This window comes from Rutilus rutilus (genome assembly GCF_951802725.1).
Source record: "Rutilus rutilus genome assembly, chromosome: 18".
Classification (NCBI taxonomy): Eukaryota; Metazoa; Chordata; class Actinopteri; order Cypriniformes; family Leuciscidae; genus Rutilus; species Rutilus rutilus.
The window spans coordinates 3,570,297-3,590,139 of record NC_140231.1 but is presented as its reverse complement, the minus strand read 5'-3'; the positions used below and the strand labels follow the sequence as shown (position 1 = coordinate 3,590,139).

The 19,843-nt window shown below is 40.0% G+C and overlaps 1 protein-coding gene across 5 annotated transcripts in view; it reads left to right on the top strand.

The window, feature by feature from the left end:
- LOC311276888 (arf-GAP with Rho-GAP domain, ANK repeat and PH domain-containing protein 1) overlaps positions 1-19,843 on the top strand; it is a 31,270-nt gene that overhangs the window by 5,233 nt on the left and 6,194 nt on the right. For 3 of the 5 annotated variants that reach the window (XM_084386885.1, XM_084386886.1, XM_084386888.1), the window contains 15 exons: positions 308-962; positions 1,076-1,189; positions 1,745-1,858; positions 6,236-6,296; positions 6,379-6,499; positions 6,662-6,819; positions 8,670-8,776; positions 8,849-9,134; positions 13,576-13,758; positions 13,848-14,022; positions 14,689-14,733; positions 14,867-14,984; positions 17,580-17,679; positions 17,792-17,984; positions 18,062-18,107. In XM_084386885.1, coding sequence (XP_084243011.1) covers positions 308-962; positions 1,076-1,189; positions 1,745-1,858; positions 6,236-6,296; positions 6,379-6,499; positions 6,662-6,819; positions 8,670-8,776; positions 8,849-9,134; positions 13,576-13,758; positions 13,848-14,022; positions 14,689-14,733; positions 14,867-14,984; positions 17,580-17,679; positions 17,792-17,984; positions 18,062-18,107 — 2,476 coding nt within the window. Of the gene's footprint in view, positions 1-304; positions 963-1,075; positions 1,190-1,744; positions 1,859-6,235; positions 6,297-6,378; positions 6,500-6,661; positions 6,820-8,669; positions 8,777-8,848; positions 9,135-13,575; positions 13,759-13,847; positions 14,023-14,688; positions 14,734-14,866; positions 14,985-17,579; positions 17,680-17,791; positions 17,985-18,061; positions 18,108-19,843 lie in introns of all 5 variants that reach the window. The other 2 variants (XM_084386884.1, XM_084386887.1) reach the window with 1 other exon arrangement.

The following is a 19,843-nucleotide window of genomic DNA, read 5'->3' as shown; positions in this document are numbered from 1 at the left end:
AGCTTGTTTCCGCCACAGAATAAAAAATAAAAAAGGCAATTGCGACTTTTTATTTATTTTTTCTCACAGTTGCGTCTTATAAAGTCAGAATTGCGAGAGCTAAACCTGCAATTGCGAGAAACAAACTCACAATTCTGACTTTATAACATGCAATTGTGAGTTTATATCACGCATTTCTGACTTTATAAGACGCAACTGTGAGGAAAAAAAGTCGCAAATTATCTTTTAAAATGTTTTATTCTTTGGCAGAAACAAGCTTTCATAAAAAGGTGATGGATTTTTTTTGTTTGTTTTGTTTTCTCAGTAGAAACGTATATCAAAAACGATGTAAGTGTGGATGATTCATCTAGTCAGTTGCATTCCACCGCTGAACCCCCTGATCTTCAAGCGGTTGAAACCAACTGCAGTGAAACATTGCCTTGGCCAGCATCACTCACCATCAGTCCCAGTTCAGATCCGGATCCAGCGAAAACTGCTGACTCGATGTCGTCTGACGATTCCACTGTGACTCTAAACTCCTCAAAATCACAGGAGGACCTCACTAAGGAGGACCTCACTAAGGAAGACCTCACTAAGGAGGACCTCACTAAGGATGACATCACTAAGGAGGACCTCACTAAGGAAGACCTCACTAAGGAGGACCTCACTAAGGATGACATCACTAAGGAGGACCTCACTAAGGAAGACCTCACTAAGGAGGACCTCACTAAGGATGACATCATTAAGGAGGACCTCACCAAGGAGGACCTCACCAAGGAGGACCTCACCAAGGAAGACCTCACTAAGGAGGACCTCACTAAGGAGGACCTCACCAAGGAGGACCTCACCAAGGATGACATCACTAAGGATGACATCACTAAGGATGACCTCAATAAGGATGACCTCAATAAGGATGACCTCACTAAGGATGACCTCACTAAGGATGACCTCACTAAGGATGACCTCACTTCTGTTAATGCAAGGTAATGAATCACTACTGTTTCCATCACAACTGTGTTTTTATTTTGTTTATGAAATGGCATGTTTCTTGACGAAACTTGTCTTTGGTAACTTCTGTTTATATTTTTCCTTGTAGTTTCACAGATCAGTTAATGGATGCTCAAACAGAACTTGGCACCAATGAAAGGATCTATCAAGTTCCCAAATCACTGAACCTTCAGATCAAAACTGACAGATTTAAGAAACCAAGGTACATTATGATTACTCCTCAGAAAACAAGGTTCCCTATCATGTCTCATATGACAATCTCGTGTGCCAATATTATATATTTAACGCCTAATCAAATAAGAAATGCATTTACAAATACATACATTTTGCGTACTTTTATTATTTTTTTTGCATTGTGACGTTAAAGTCCCCCTGTGGTGAAAATCAAGCTTTTAATGTTGTTTATATGTCTATGTGGTGTTTTTCATATGCTTATGACAAACCATGTGTAAATTCATAAGTCGACACCATTGCTGAGTATTTCCTCCTTAAAACTGCAGTGAACCAAAGACAGTCTCAAAAACACACTTTGAAATCGCTGGTGTTTCTGACGTCACAAACGACCTTGTAACCAATCAGATCAACGTGTGATCGTCAACGAGTGGATCTCAAAAATATTTTTTTCAAGGAAAAAACTTTTAAATATGTCATTTTGGTGGTCAAATATGATTTTTAAGGGATGAAATTGAAAGCAAACTTGACATTGCATTTTTTTTTTTTGCAAGATCTTAAAATATCTTGAATTCTTGGTCTGCAGGGCTGCAACCATTCGTGTGAGCAGGAAGAAGCAGACGTCATCAGGCCCGCGCCAGAGAACCAATGAGTGTGCGGTGACACAATCCAGCTGGCTCGACGTATGGAAGGGACGCAAGTAACTAACTCTACACAATCTCAGAAATCACATGACAAGTTCAAAGAAAAGTCAAAAATCCATTTTGAAAACATTTCAAAATAACCAGCTATTCAACTGCTAATTTAAATAATGCATTTCAAAATAACAATATTAATACTACATATTAATATGAAATAATCAAACATCTTTATAAAAATAAAAAAAGGTTTACATAAAAGGGCCCTTTCACACCAAACACTTTGCGAAAAGAAAAATTAAATGCAGAATTAGTCAATTTATTCTGACAGCCAAACAAATAAGTTGGCTTAAGGAAATGGAAATTTGCACACATTTGTGCCCATAAAAAGATACTTATGGTAATTATGAAATTATATATAGGCCTGGTTTCACAGACGGGGCTTAGATTAAGGTGAGGCCAGGATTTGGCCTTAGTTGAATTGGATATTTAATTATTATTATTTTTTTTTATATTTTTTTTTATAAATGTGCCTTAGAAAAAAACATTACCGGTTGTGCATCTTGAGACAAAACAATGACACTGACATATTTTAAGATATTTCAGTGCAAGTTGCTTTCAGTTAAAACAGCTCAAACATGCATTTTAATCTTTAAATCATAAGTAAGTGGTTCGATAAATCACTAATTGCATTTAATATAATACATTTTCATTTAATTGCAATTAAGATGCATTAATTAACTATGCAATTAAGTGTCTGAAAACCTAACATTAAATTACACTTGTGTTTGTGTATATATATATATATATATATATATATATACAGTGAGTACGGAAAGTATTCAGACCCCCTTAAATTTTTCACTCTTTGTTATATTGCAGCCATTTGCTAAAATCCCCCCCCCCCCCCCCCACACACACACACACACACAACCCGATGTCCTTGGAGAACTGACAAAATTAGTCATCAGGTGCCACTTCAGCAAGAGGGCCAAGTTAAAAAAAGAGGTCATTAATTAAAAATGTCTTATTTGAAATCGATCTTACGTTCAACAGAGCCATCTTTACAGTCGTTGTTTCCGTAGATTGAGTCAGTGATGCTGTTTGTCAACATCTGTGAAGGAGCGCGATCAAGAGTCCGGAGGTTGCCGAAGTTTACCCCAGCCTGGGTGCTTGATCTTAAAAAAAGCTAGATCCGGTAACAATCTGTACGCCATATCCAAATGCAGTGGCCAGAGAGGTACGAGGCACGAAGGTCTTGTAATTGCCGATCATATGTAATTAGAGATGTAGCATTATGTGCTGACAGGCACATTAAAGGGATACTGCACCTCTGGAAAGATGAATGTGTATTTAAATTGGGTCATTTATGTAGTAGAAATTTTGAATTTGGAGCCTTCTAGACTGAGAAAAGCCAAAAATGAATGCACTTACTTCACTGCCCTACGAGGCCACTCCCAAGCCGAGTATTATGAAGCTGCAGACTCGGAGCCTGCTGCATCTACAGTCCCGCACCCAGAGTCCCGCATTCTCAGACCCCTCGTTTTTCGAGACGCGCCTCCTATCAAATTAGATCGGATAAACATGTGAAGAACGTCAGTATCGTCCATTTTATTTAGCGAATCATACCTCATTCGGTTTCTTTTTTAATCAAACTATCAATACACCAACATATTAATAGTCCATTTAATATTTGTAAAGTAGTTTGTAACAAAATTTGAGCCGTTTAATGTATGTTTTTTCGCCTTTTTTCCCAGAATTTTTTTTGATAGCTAACGTTAGCCTTTAACCTTGGACTTTTTGTAGACAAGCCATAGTGAAAATTTGATTAAAATTAGTTGACATTAAAGTAGACCAATTAAATACATTAAGTGTGTTAATATCAAAGAATGTCATCATTAATTATTTAATCAGATTTACCATTTTACCCTTTTTCCTAAAACTATAAGTTGAATTAATTAATGCCGGAGTAATTATTTTACTTTATATAATTTATGTAGACTACTTAAATTAGTTAGCCTATTATAAAACGTAAGTATAAAAATGAATCAATATTAATTTAACTGATATGAAGTTGTTGCCAGCCATTTCATCCGTGGCACTACTTGGGTATGCTTGTAATTTGCATTTGCAAAAAAATATTATTTATTATTACACAATATTTTTGACAATGGCATTCATCTTTTATTTTAGTGAAGTCGAAGAATTTGACAGAGCGATTGCAAAAAGAATGAAAAAAAGAACATTTGCCTACCAGAAATTATTTTACCTTATGCATTTACATTTTACATTTATTCATTTAGCAGACGCTTTTATCCAAAGCGACTTATAGCCTAAATGAAGAGTTTTTTTTTTTTTTATGCAATTGAAGACGAAAAGTAAAGTCATTAACACAATTCTTTCCTTTTTTCTTTACTTTGTCCTGTTTACAGCAAGATGATGTTTAGGTGATCGTTAAATAAAGTAGGCTACAGAATTGTTTATTATTGGTGTTTTGTCTATTCTTATTTGAGTTTTGCTTCGCATTCAAAATATCAAAAAACAGGTTTTGTAATGTTTGCATGGTATAATGGTAATTACCATAGGTTGAACTGAAAGAAAAATTGGAATTTGAATTAAAAAAAAACGTAGCAATATAATATCACATAATATTTTTCAGAAGATAGTTCAGTCTGCAATTGCCACTTTATTTCTCACAATTGCGACTTCATATCTCACAATTGCGACTTTATTTCTCAGATTTGCGACTTTATTTCTCGCAATTCTGCCATCATATCTCACAATTCTGAGAAAGTCACAACTCTGACTTGATATATAGCAATTGAGAGAAAAAAAAGTCAGAATTGTGAGATAAAAAGTCGCAATTATTATAATTTATTCATTATTCAGTGGCAGAGTCAAGCTTCCAATTGTATCCCTTCCATCAGTAATTTTCTTTCAATTACACCCACGCTCAAAAAATAACTACTGGGTAATTTGTTAGTCAGAGAACACAAGTTTTTTTTTGGCACATTAAGTGCCAAAAAAAATTGCATTAAGCAGGGAACACAAATATTTATTTGGATAACTTTAAATAAAACGAGACCGTATTGCATCCTATTGTTTTCAATGGCATTTGGATAAGGGTGTTATACGATTTTCCGAACAGCAGGAGGCGCTGTCTCGAAAAACGAGGGGTCTGAGAATGCGGGACTCTGGGTGCGGGACTGTAGATGCAGGCTCCGAGTCTGCAGCTTCATAATGTTGCCCAAGCCACGCCTACCGGTTACAGAGGGCAGCTACTAGTTGACTCGAAACTGAAAAGATGCCGTTTTATCGTGAGTCTCCGTGACGAGTCTGCCCGGGATTTCGAGATCGCCCAAAATGTCCGGGATTCGGCTTTTGCGTTCTACAGTCGCCATTCATCATGTTTACTGTGGCGAGCAGGACGAGGCTGAGGGTCGCGGGAGAACGTCATCATGTTTACTGTGGCGAGCAGGACGAGGCTGAGGGTCGCGGGAGAACGATCAGAGGCCGGTGGCGTGATTACTGATGAGCCACACCTGTGAGACGCACCGGTCTCGTATCTCTCACAGAGGAGCGGGAATTTTCTTAGCAATGCTAAAACGCACATCAACCGATCACTTGTTTAGCGTTCATGTAAACATTACATTCAGATTTACCAACCGGAATCAATTCAGTTAGATTGAAACAAAAGGTGTGCATGTGAACAATGAATGGCGACTGTTAGAAAGCAAAAACTGAATCCCGGACATTTTGGACGATCTCGACGGCCGGACATGTCCGGGATAAAGAGGATGTATGGTAACCCCTACTACTCAGCTTTCTCCACAGAGCAAGAGCCTGCTAGCTTACCTTCCAAAAAAAGATGGCTGACACTATTTTTACATTCTGTGAGTGAGATCCCCCATGGGCGGGTTGAGAACATGCGGGACAGCTCCTCCTACTGGCTGGAGTCTCTCGCCTCTGGCCAAAAAATCCTCTGATGACGCAAAATGACGATTTTTGCGTCATCGGAGGATTTTTTCCAGAATAAAAATACATAGATCTCTCGTCTCAGGGGGATATGAGGGAGGGAAGCACGGTAATTCGAAAATACTACAGGTTTTCTACTGTTGTTAAAGGGATACTTCAGCATTTAGCATTAAGCTTTGTATCACAGTTACGAACAGAAACAGCGGGACACACTGCACACACATAGAATGACGGCCTGCCGATCAACACACTGGCGCCATCTTGCTCAGAGAGGAAAAACTGGTGTGAACGGTTTCATAAGAACATAAAATCTTTGTGCTCAGCATTTGCATTTGGTGTGAAACTGCCTTTTGGACACCCATTGATTATAAGATTGCAGTGAGGAAACAGAAAGAGAACTGTGCAAAGAAAGTTTTGTGTTCACATTCGTGTTAAATTTAGCAAATGCCAACTTTGTTTTGCAGGCACAATGTTCTGTGGACCACTCTAGATGGGCATCTCATGTCATTGTGGAAAAAACGCACAGTGAGTTGTATCCCATAATAAATACTGAATAAATCAGTTTTTGCCTATTTGTCAATATAACCACATTTTCAATGTGCTCCAGGACAAGTTCACAGAATATGTGTTTCACGTAACAAGCATCACCAACATACGGAAGCAGGATCAGGGACACTTCTCCATCTCTTTACAGAAGAAGCAGTTTGAATTCATGGCTCATAGTGAGGGTAAGCTGTATTATGGAGAACTGGAAACTCTGGGCGTGGAGAAGTGAAACATGCCATTTCCTAAATCTGAGAGTCAGTATTTGATTCACAGTGTTAATATTAGCATCTAGTGGCTGAAGGTCATTGCGTTCAGCTCTATCTTGTGAATGTGTTTTGTCGCAGCTGTGCAGGAGAGCTGGTTAGTGTCTCTCTACGCCACTCGAGGGAGGGAACCGGTCACTACACCCAAACAACACGGACCACTGATCATGAAAGACCCGAGGAAAAAGGTGTACACTGCTATCTGTGGATACACCCTTTGGATTTACAGCAGCAAAGAGGTGTGGAAAATTGCTAATAATGTGAAACTTTCAAGAAGAATTTAATAGTCAATAATTGTATCCCTTAATACGCATCTTTGGTCTCCAAAATGACATATTTAAGTGACGTTAGAAACACCAGCGATTTCAAAGCGTGTCTTTGGTTCACTGCAGTTTTAAGGAGAAAATACTCAGCAATGGTGTTTGACTTGTGAATTTACACATGGTTTGTCTCAAAGCATATTAAAAACACCGCATGGACATATAAACACCATTAAAATCTGGATTTTCACCACAGGGGGACTTTAAAGGAGCTGTATGTAAGAAATGTATTTCAATTAATCATAAAATGGCCCTGATATGTCACTAGACATTAAGAAATCATGTTCATTTCAAATAGTTATATCACTGACAACAGTAGTCCGGCCAGGATATTGTCATTTAAAAAGTGAAGTTGCAGCCCTCAACTGATGTTGATGTTGTCATCTTGTGTTTTGGCCTGAAGCTCCATTCTCCACCTATCTACCAATCACGAAGTCAGTAGTCAGGGGGGAGGGGATACACCGCTCTACAGTAATTTGAAAGTGACTGCAGTACCAGTTTTGGCCACAATCTTACATACGGCTCCTTTAAGAGATAAGAGATAAGAGATGATAAGAGTGGAAAACTTGTTTTTACAGCTGATACTAAGCCAGTGTTTGTAGCTCAGAGCTCACTATCTGTACTGGCGCCTTGACACCTGGCATTAACATGCTTATCCAGATAGTAGAATCTGGTATGAAAGTGGATAGCGTTTATCCTCATTCCAACGCAACTTTAGTGCTGTGGGAATGCGAGCCGATCACACTTATAAAATGCAAATCACCACTTACATATAACATGAGAGTTTGCATAAACTAAAAATGTCTTGTCATTTTACAAAAGATACAAGCATTCACAGATCATTCTGTCATTGTAATCTATATGGTCCCTCTCTTTACTTAGTGGCTCAAAACTAAAAGAAAACAAGAAATGACAGTTTTAAAGCACACACACACACAAAAAAAAAAATGTCATAAAATAATTAGCCAGTTAAATCAACAATATCATAATATTTTATCTGAGTACATAATCTACAGGCTCAGTCTATCAAAGTGACGTTTATAATTATTTGACGCATAACCTCATTACATATTACTATTGTAATGTAATGTAGTATCAAATATTATTGTAGCTGAATCCGGATTATGAAAATAAGACAAACCGTTCATCATAAACTGATGAAATAACGACTGGAAATCATTTCAAATGAATTGAGTGAACTTGAACCCAAAACTAAATTGTTTAAAGTCCCCTTGTAGTCAATAATTTTATCCCTTTGATCACCAAAATTACATATTTAAACATTTTTAGCTTAAAAACATGCTTTTAAAACAGGTTGAATGTAACTCGGCACCCTTGCCTCATTTAGTATACGCGGTTCTATGAATATGCAAATGAGCCCCGCCTCCACTCACTCACTGAGCTCAGAGATCCACTCGTTGACGATCACACGTTGATCTGATTGGTTACAAGGTAGTTTGTGACGTCAGAAACACCAGCGATTTCAAAGCGTGTTTTTGAGACTGTCTTTGGTTCACTGCAGTTTTAAGGAGAAAACACTCAGCAATGGTGTCGACTTATGAATTTACACATGATTTGTCTTAAAGCATATTAAAAACACCACATAGACACATAAACAACATTAAAAGCTGGATTTTCACCACAGGGGGACTTCAATAATATGAAGCAACAACTGTCTGGTTAAAAGTGTGTTGAGACTATGAGCAAAGTAAAGTTATATATTGTTTGTTAAACTTAAACACAGCCAGACTTTTTTTTTAAATTAACAGGACTTCAATATAGGTCTTGGCATGATGTTTGTGTCTATGAATATAGCATCTGTGAAGTCGACAGGGCGTCACAGCTTCACTCTCATCACTCCATACAGGACCTTTAAGTGAGTCTTCCATTACAACGTTTTTTCGTATTACCTCTACACACTTTGTTGACTGTGGGTTGGTTTGTCCAGTTTCTCCGCAGACTCCACGAAGGAGGCGACCATGTGGCTGGAGAATCTGAACGACGTGATCCGCAGCGCTCTGTCCTACAGCGAGGTGGCTCATCGACTGTGGTTGAGTCCCTTTAATAAAGTGTGCGCTGACTGTGGTGCCGCCAACCCAGAGTGGGCTTCAGTGAACCTGCTGGTGGTCATCTGCGAGGCCTGCGCTGGCGCACATCGATCCATGGGCAGCAACCGGTCCAAAGTGCGAGGACTGAAACTAGATAACAAGGTTTGGACGGAGCCATTAATTCAGGTGAGGTTTGTCATGTTGCAACAACAAAACGCATCATCCTGTCAGCATGTCTTCATGATATTATATGACCGGTTTTATTTCCTCCTCATTTCACAGTGCTCTGAAAAGTTGTTTTTGCCCATACCTCCATGCAGAAATCCTTTAAACTTTGTGATTTTGGGTGGGTTTCTTGCATGCACTTCAGTTTTCGATCACGGATTTTTGACTTAACCATTTCCACACGTCAGATGTCTTGCTTCGAAACGTGAAAATGTTAGCAAGATAAGTTGATAGAAAGTTGTCTTGCTTCTAGACAACTGTCCAGAACCAGGGCTGCCAACTCTCACGCATTGAGCGTGAGACTCACGCAATTGACACTTTTCACACGCTCTCACGCCACACATCCATTTTCTCACGCACAGAAAAAATTGCAGAGCAAAGAGGTATTTTTAATAGTCAAGTCAAGTCATTTTCATTTATATAGCGCTTTTAACAATGTAGATTGTCTCAAAGCAGCTTTACAGAGATAAATGTATAATTTAACGTAAGATTGTTTTGGCTTTATAGCGGTTCTTTAATAAAGTTATTTTCCAGCTAAAGTTAGTTTTGATTGATTCGCTTCCGTCGCAATGATCATTTGTTTTTAAATTAGGGCCGCCAAGACGACACCATTCTCTCTACACAGACTTTAGCGAACCTGTGAGAAACGCTGATGGCGTTCAGATGCGCATTAAGAACGGGTTCTATAGTTATGTGCGTTTGAATATATGTGTGCAGGTTTGGAATTCCCTGCAAACCAAACCTAAACAAATTACTGGTGTTTCCTTATAGTTTTGATTCAGAATTTTATTTTATCAATTCGGGGTAGATACGCAAATTGAGTTTTCCCGACGACGCGTTATCTGTAGAGTGGGAAAGGGATCCTCCATAGGGAGAGACTAGTTGGCACTTCAGCACTGCGTTGACACCGGGTCCAGGCGAAGGTCCTTCATCAGATCTGGAAACGGCCTGGATCCGGCAGGCTGCGGGAAAACCTTGGGATAAACAAAGACACTAAAATTAGCGTAGATGCCATTCTTCTCATGATGTAACAAGTACATCAGGATTTATGGGAAGTGTTCCCGGTTCCAGCTGACCTAATCTATGCAGCCTAATATTGAATTATAGAAGTCTATAATGTATTATGTGAACGCTATGTCAAAGAGATGTGTCTTTAATCTAGATTTGAACTGACAGAGTGTGTCTGCTTCCCGGACAATGGTAGGAAGGCTGTTCCAAAGTTTTGGTGCTAAATAGGAAAAGGATCTACCGCCAGCAGTCGATTTAGATATTCTAGGTATTATCAACTGGCCGGAATTTTGAGATCGCAATAGACGTGAAGGAGTATAATTGTAATTATAATATTAAACTAATTCTCAGCTCTTAGATTCCGTAAATTTTATTACGAAATTCAGATAAAAATACGTTTGGCGCTTGTAAATGTGACGTGACAGATCGCTGAGCGCCTCAGTTCAAGTGCACGTGAACCGATCATCTGTTACTTTTTTATTTAAAGATGCAGTACAACTTACTGAAAGTATACATAATATCAACCAATTAGTGTTTTTCAACCACGGAAAGAGGTCAATATAACAGCAGGAGAACAATTATGTCACATAACGTTACATTTACCTCAGGAAAGCCATTTAATGACCATAGCTTGTTAACTGAATAGAAAAAATAGCTAGAGAGGAGATTTTGCTGAGCACTATATTACATATTTATTATATTTTTACTTATGCCATTAAATAATTGTTATTATAACAAAAACTGCATTATATTTAATTTAATTTGTTATTTTTAACCTTTAATAATACCAGCAGATTAGGCCCTCTATGTTTACAGCATTAGGTGAGATTTTTTTTTTTTATATAAAATTTTAAATAAACATGTATCCAAATTAATCAATATTGAATCAAAATCGGAATCAAATCACAAGAATGGAATTTGAAATCTTTGTCAAGCAATAATAAAAACTGTATACTACCAGTCATTGCACAATGTAAACATTGTAACATGTTGTCACTAAACTTCATAAAATTATATTTAGTTACCAAATGTTTTGACAATCACAATTACACTTACTGTGATGCAATATTTGTTTTTACAACCCCCCCCCCCAAATAAATCTCACTCCAAGCTAAACTCAAAAGTTGGCAGCCCTGAGAACTATCAACTTGCTAACATTTTCACTTTTCTTCCATCCAGTGATAATTTGGAAAGAAAACGCGATGGAAGCCTAATGTTACTATAGCAATGAATGCAACTTTAATTGCGTGGAAATGGGCAATTAAATGCCACACAGAATACGTTTTTTTTCTTCTTTTTTTTCTTCTCATTTTACTGAATTATTTTACCATCGTTTTTAATGTAAACAACACCCTAGATGTGACTGACTGTTGCGCTCTCATCTCGCTTCCATACTTTTGCAGAGTGTTGTGCAGGCTTTCTAAAACGCGGCACTGAAGTAAAAATAACTTTTAAAAAACGCGTCTATATGAATGACCCCTAACTGACTGAAAGATGAACTGGACATTCTTATTGCGCTGTTATTTAAGCAGACAGTTTGCCTCGTACATTCAGTAAAACAGCATTAACAAGCCAAAGAGGAACTATGCATATGCATTTTAAACACTTACATTATTTTCTTGCTCCGTCCATGCAATAAATGCACATTCTTAAATGAGCGAGGGTCTATCTAATTTCAACTTGGTATAATTCAACAATCAAATCAGAGCTTTGTAATAATATTTACAAGTAAATGAAGATGCATATTCTCGAAGATACAACTCCTCGTAATTTACACCTTGACTGCCCGCAAACATTTGCCTGTTTTCACGTGTGTTTGTCGTCCTCTGCATTTCTGCCACAGACTGAAGCGCGTGAGTAGCCTATAAAACACACTGTGCCGTTACATTCAGTCAATAAAGGAAAAAGACTGCAAATTTCTGGTGTTATTTTTGTGGCTGTTTGGGGCATTATACAGCCATTCATCAAACCTTTCAACACAGAGCCCACCTCATGTTGCTCAATCAATGCACAAATCGTAAAAACAGATCAACACTATCTGTTCCTAAATTCTGTTTGGGTGGGTCAGCCCAACCCTGACCATGCCTTGAACCGGTCCCGGTTATTGGCATTGGTCTGTCTGTGAATTAGTCTTAAGGCATCTTGTGCTCTTCTCTCGGGTTGAATTTGGTGGGATAGCTCGGTCAGAACAGACTGTCAACCCTTTTTCTTCTCAGGGTCTTTGGCAGCTCTTTTGATTTTGGCATTATGGATGATTGAGGTTTATATAAGGTGTGGCCTTTTTCTTTCATTCTACTAATTTGCACTTGATTCCAGAATATAGCATATATAATAAATGTAACCATCTTGGAGCTCGTAGTTGGTCTGTCTAGAAATGTTTTTATGTTGAGAAAGTGAATAGTAGTATATGTACTTACATTCTCTGATGTTACTTAAACTTTGGATTTCGAAATTTGCAAAACCAAAATGTATAAGAAAAAGTAAAAAAACTTTTTAATAATGTTCAAATTAATGTAGTATAATTTTTTTGTTGTTGTTGTTGAAAGTCGCCTTGTAGTCAATAATTGTATCCCTTAAAACTCCTCTTTGATCATCAAAATGTTCCTTAAAAAAAAAAAATCATCATGCCTTAAAATAGCTTGAATGTAACTCGACACCCTTGCCTCATTTAGTATGCACGGTTCTATGAATATGCAAATTAGCCCCGCCTCCACTCACTCAGTTCAGAGATCCACTCGGCCAACTTACTGAGGTAAACGCTGCACAATGATATCGCTCTTTACAGCGTCGGACACATAACAGTAGTTAATTTAGCCTTTTGCTTGACTGTTATCAAACAGCAAATAATGTGTTGCTAATGTTACACAAACCATGTTCCTGTTCGCATCTCGGAGTCTAACAATCATCAGAAAAACTTTGAACAACTCAGAACGTCAGTGGAGAAAGGCATATAGTTCATCATAACATCGTAATATACATCATACACCCGCTATACTGAAAAATATAAGTAAGGCTTCTCTTGAGACTCCCCTGCTAGTTCGCTGTTAATGATATGCCAAAGCCTGCCGGCACATTGATCTGATTGGTTACAAGGTCGTTTGTGACGTCAGAAACACCAGCGATTTCAAACCGTGTTTTTGAGACTGTCTTTGCAGTTTTAAGCAGAAAATACTCAGCAATGGTGTCGACTTACGAATTTACACATGGTTTGTCTTAAAGCATATCAGAAACACCACATAGACACATAAACAACATTAAAAACTTGATTTTCACAACAGGGGGACTTTAACAATAACATCTAATCAATCAATAAATTTGATTGATTGAACGATCTAAAAATGTGATTTTAGTTTAATAGTCTTTTAACAGTAGATGCAAATGTTTTGTTTCTCAGTTGTTTATGCTGTATGGCAATAAAGCTGCCAACAGTGTGTGGGGTCACAACATCCCTCCGGCGGAGCAGATCGGACCTGATGTCTCACCAGGTCAGAAGGCAGAATTTATTCAAGCCAAGTACCGTAAAGGACTTTACCGCAAAGCTCACCCGCTCGCTGCAAGCCAGAAACTGCTTGACCAGGTCAGAAATCTGATCACGGCACCCTGCAATCTTATTAGTTTCAGACCTATCTCATATTAACCACTGCATTATGTTCTGGTGCTCTTCAGAGGTTGCGTGAGGTGGTGTGTGGTCCTGATGTAGAGGAGACTCTGTCTCTGCTGTGCTCCGGGGCAAGAGTTTCGTTCAGCGCCACAGATCCCGAGCTTCACTCCGCCATCAGTGTGGCAGAGAGTTCTGGACAGGCACTGCAGACTGAACTACTCCGACATAATGAGTTCGTGGGTTAGTTGAGTCCTGATTAGGGACGAATTAAACTCCTAGTGTATCAGAGAGTGTTTGTTAACCACCTAACAGTTTTCCATGGCTCATTTTAACCCTTTTTTTTGAAGATGGTACATTTTAAAACCATTCAGATAATTTTCATTGTGACATTATTTCATGACAATTAAGTACAGAAATGAATGTACCCTTGATAAACATAAGCAAAACAGGCTGTGGAATTAAAAATGTCATCAAATTTACCTTTCATAAAACCCAAATAATTGAAATAAAAATAAGTTATTGTATATGTCAACTCGTATTTTTATACAGAGAAACAGTCAAGTGGTAAATCATGACTCACCGTTTCAATTTAAAATCTATAGGAATATACTTTTATTTAGATTGTTACTAATAAGAATCTCTAAGGGTGCTAATTGTGCTGTTCCTTAAAATTAATGCTCTCTAAGGGATCTTTAAGGGTGTTGTTCCTTAAAATTAATGCTACAATACAAAATTCTTATGATCTTTAGAATAAATGTATTTGCCAAAAATCTTGATCTTAAAGTGTAACTTGGACATGTTTTAGTTAAAGTGACTCTCTTGTTCATTATCTGACATAAGTGTAATATTTTTTTTTTTCTATGAAAAGGATGTTTTTAATTCATGTTGCTTTTTTTTTTTTTAAAGAGGCACCTGACTTTGAGCAAACAAAACATTCAGAGGAACAGATGGGTAAGAATGCAGTACACTTTTAGTTTATTGTATTGAGAGTGAAATACATTTTACCAATACAGAATCAGTTTTATGAAGCCACTTTGATTAAAGTAATGATGCTGTGGTTTTTCTCTGATTTCCACATGTGTAGAAGAACTCCACGGAAAGCTGGATGAGGAGCGTTTCTTGTTCTCACAGGAGAATGAGTCTGCTGCCTGTGATGTGCTGGATTTGACAGAGGTCATTTCAGTGTTTGACTGCTCTGCAGGGTAAGCTCATGCCACAATATTTATTAGTGTGTGTTAGGATATATGACTTGATTTACTGTCTACAAGCTAGGACAGCATTAATTCAGGTGTGCTTGATAGCCTTGCATTCAACACAGGTTTATTCGTATGATAATATTTGTAGACGCATTGTGTGTAATAGGTCGTGGATGTAACGTGTAGATAAACAAGCACGAATCTGAATTGAGTCAGAGTTATTTTAATGAACAAGAAGAATACTCAGGAGAAAACCAACAAGGATAGTCACATTAACATAAATAAGACTGAACAAAGAGCTGAGAGGGCTTAAATACACGGACGAGGTAATTAACTGGAACAGAAACAGGTGAGTGATAAATTGGAAACCATGGAAACTGATAATGACCAGGAACACAGGCAAAACGGGAACAGGTAAAACTAAACCAAAACACAATGAAACTAAACATACTCCTGATATTAGTCCCCCCCCCCCCCCTCCCGGAAGGTGCGTCCTGGCCTTTACGAGTCCAACTAAAGGGAGACTAATGCCAGGAGGAGGATCAGGGGCTTGCGAAGGGTAGGACACAGGAGGATATGATGGCGGGAGAAACTAGGGTGGCGATGGTGGTAGGAGGAGACAGGTGGGAACCCAGAGCACAGCCAGGATGAAGGTTCATGACAGAGTCAAGGGAGGGATGAGCCATGGTGGAGACCAGGGGGACGACAGACTGAGACGGAGCCGATGGAGGTGGAGACTTAGGGGGAGCCGAAGAGCAGATGGATCTGGAAGCCGAGATACGCGGTGACGAGCCCTCGTGGAGACCTCGGCGGGGCCTGGCGAAGCCAAAGGGGTGGAGTGACGAAACGCAGCTGAAAACCCAGAAGTCTGTGGCGCAAGCAGAGTGACGACTGACCCTGGCGGAGCCCGGTGAAGCCGTGAGGACGACGGCCCTAGGTGGAGCCAATGGAGGGAGGAGCCAAGGTGGAGTGATGGGCGCGACAGCTGGAGGCGGAGCAAGAGGATCCCCTTGCCAAGGTGGAGCTGGAGACCGGAAGACCCGAGGCAGATCTACCCAGCAGAGTGGAGTCAACACACAGGCAGATGAGGGACTGAAGGGAACCAGCGGAGGCGGGGCCAAAGGACTGGCTGTCTTGAGTTGAGGCGGCAGGAGAGGGAGGCTGTGTGGGACCAGCGGAGACACAGGAGACTTGGAGCTGGATAGGACCAGTGGAGACGGAGACTTGTTGTTGGGTGGGACCAGCAGGGATGAGACAGGAGACTCTGGGAAATATCCTCAACTTCCTCAAAATAATTCCCAGAGGAGGCCAGGGGTGCTTCTCATTTCTTATTTGTGCATCCTCGCTTCCTTTCCTCTCGTCTCAGCTCCAGCCCCTGTGGGATGCGAGGGAAGGCTCCTCTGGAAGCCTCCTCACTCCTCGTTCCTCACCTCCTCGTGGTGCAATTAGAGAATTGAGATGTCCTTCAAGATGGCTGAGTTTGAACGGGTCAAGGGCTGGAGGACCGAGGAGCGAGGAAACAAGGAAGCATCAGTATGAGTATTGAGAAGCACCCCAGGTGTAGCTCTCCCTCAGCTGCGGGAGTGTGGGCGGGGCTTCCCTCCATGTCCTTGTACTCCACTAGCACACCCACTGGGACGGATGGTGTTGCCGGCTCACACACCTGGTCAGACGATCCGTCAGGCTCCGGGGCGATGATGTGCCCCGGCATCATTCGTCTGTTAGCAGCGTGGGAGGTGGAAAGCTGGGCTCTGGGGCTGGAGTGGGGCTGGTGATGTCCTCCCCATCGGGCAGATGGTGACGGAGACCCCGCAGTTCACCAGCATCCACTCCACAAACATGGTGAAATTAGGAGGTCCCCGAGGACCATCACCGAGCAGGCGTGTCTTGGATCGCTCACTGAGCTGTGCATTAAACGATATGAATGCACTCTATGGAGGCTCCGCGTCGGGCGGTTCTTTGCCTCCATGAGCGTAGCTGTGCATTAAAATTGTTTAATGCACAGCTATCTGTGGATTATCCCTTACTTATTATCTGCAAGTAGTTTATGATTTTATGTACATTACAAGTGTGCATTAAATAGTGCAGTTAAGCTTGTTTCTTTTTCACAAGGGAATAGTGTTGTCTTCGTACTGACTTCGGTACTGATCTTTAAAAATGTGACGATACCAGCATTTCCCTCTAGCATTTTGAGCACTGTTGAACGGATTCTTAAACACCTTTGATTGGCCATTGTGTTCACGTGCTCAACATGTATGTCTCTGATTGGCTACGATGATCAATGCTTCAAAAACATTTAGTCTTCTCCGAGCGCTCACACAGATATACACGAGAGCGTTTGAAAGCGGGCATCTATCAGCGGATCCCTAATATATCCACTGATAGACGCCTGGTGCCTTCAGCTGTGATTAACTAGGGCCAAGTCACAGTTGTGCTGGTATTCAGAACAACAGCCCACTTACTTGAATTATATTGTTTAAATATGCTGTTATATTTTGTTAATAATGAATTGTTAATTATCCAGAACCATTCTTTGGAGGTTCTCTTATTTATATGTTTCATATTCCGTAGAGAAGAGTAATTTCCTTTTGTCTTTTATAGGCAAACCCATGAGTTTGAGGTGTTAACCTTGACAGACAGACTGACTTGCTCGGCAGACGAACGAGACGCCCTCCTTGGTCACATGTTGCATATCATGAAGGTAATGTGGTTAACAATCTCTTTCCTAGTGGATAGAAATGAGCACTTTTTGCTGGTAAATGTGTCAGTATCAGTACAGCAGTGCCTGAAGAGAGCGTCCTGCATGTGTGTAGATTGTGCTTGCGGGTGCAGTGGTGGATGACGATCTGCTGGGAGTGTTTGCCGTGTCGAGAGCGTGTCTACGCGAGGGTGCCGCTCTACAGTGTGCTGAGGTGTGGTGCACACTTCAGGCCGGAGAGATGACCATACACTCGAAGCAGCACGGCTCCAGAGACACAGTGATTCTGGGCGCTCAAACAGGCTGCCGTCAGTATCACACTCCCCCCATCAGTTTATCAAATACTGTCTTAATAATGTCATTAAAAACTGTTTCTTCTTTGTAGATCTGCAGCGCTCAGAGAAATGCATCCTGCTGGAGTTTGCTGAAAGGTCAGTGACAGGCCTTTGTGCACTTATGGACCGTGTCTCAAGACCTAGTGAGCTGCCTACATGGACAGCATCGCAGGCACCAGTAGCACCCCTGCCTGTATAACAAATACACACATTGCGTACCCTAACATCATAAAAAACATAAAGCGCAATGGTCAAAGATGACAGTCTAGCGCAGTGTTATTCAAATGGCGGACGGTTAAATCTATAGATTAAAGTGAGCAGCGCGTAAAAACAACAAATGTTTAATGCATAACGATTCTACAAGAAGGTGACTATTAAAACTGAATGTTTGGCCATTATACTGTAAGTGCGTACAGCATTTTTTGGGGTGTCGATGCATTTCAGCAGTGTTGGGGAATGTTGCGTTACTCCCTTAAAAAGTAACTAATTGCGTTACTTGGTTACTTTTTAAAGGTGCATTGCGCAACATTTCATGTTAAAAATACCCGTTTTTCTAACCCATACATGCTTAAACAATTGCCTGATGGGCTGAATGAGCCCTTCTATGATCACTGCGATTGCCTCTATAATCCTGTACAGTAAAATAAATAAGAGGGATTCGGGTCGGAATCGACTGGACGTGACGTCATGCGCGTTCACGCTCACCTGGCTATGTCTGGCAGGTTTGTGTATTCGCCGCCATTATCCGCATCAGCGAAGACAACTCAAGCGACTTTTGCAAAAGTAGAAGATGGATTCAAAGAGACCGGCTTCTAGTTCATCCCAAACCCCAACGCAAACTCCACATAACCGCGTGCACAACTCTGGTTGCAGTTTCGCGTGTCGCCAGAAGGGGGCATAGTTCTGCAAAAACTCAGAGACTTGCGCAATGCACCTTTAAAGTCTGCGTGAACCGGAAGTTGCAAACGACTTTTTTGTTTTTGTGACGCATTTCCAAGTGAAAGGAAATATATGACAGAGGGCAGGGTTTAACTTTAGCGCTCCTCCTCTCCATCTCTCGCTCTCGCTGATGGTTTGAGGGCAGTGGTTACGCGTTTTCAACCCAAGCCGTCAAACTGACGTCATCAGAGAAGGAACGCCATTCCAGACCGGAAGTAACTTTTCAGATTTTGATTTGAAGATTACCACGGCAAACAATTTTTTTTCTGTGTATTAACTTGCATGGATTAATTGTTCATCACAAGACTAGTAATAATATGCGCTATCAAAGTAAATAGGGTCAATTTTGATTTCATGTCGACTTTAAGAAAAGTAATGCATTGTTACTTTTGCGTTACTTCTCACCTGGACTGGGCTTGTTTGTTTTTAATTACCAAAAACGTATATTTTTGGGTAAATGTATAGGCCTGTTCACCACCAAAATTTAAATAAGGCTGAAGGAAATGCAAATGAAGGCCTATACAGTAGAGGGCGCTCAACAGCTCAGACAAACCTTTCAGCTGTGCTGCCGTTCTGAATTACAGAAGAATAGGGAGAGAAGAAAGTCTAAAAAAAAAACAAAAAAACTCTAAAGTAATTTTTGCTTATGGTTTAACTGAATCATCGATGGTCAGCAGCAGCAAGTACATTGGTCAATAAAGTGAGATTAGATGCATAAAAATATTTGTTAAATTTAAAGGGGTGATGCACTGAGAAATCAAATTTCCCTTGAGCTTTTGACATATAAGAGGTCATCATACTATAAGAATATCCTGTAAGTTTCAGATCTGAAAACTTCCTTGTTGGTCCAATAAAAGCTTTTATTGACACCAGGCACAGCGAACAACAGTGTA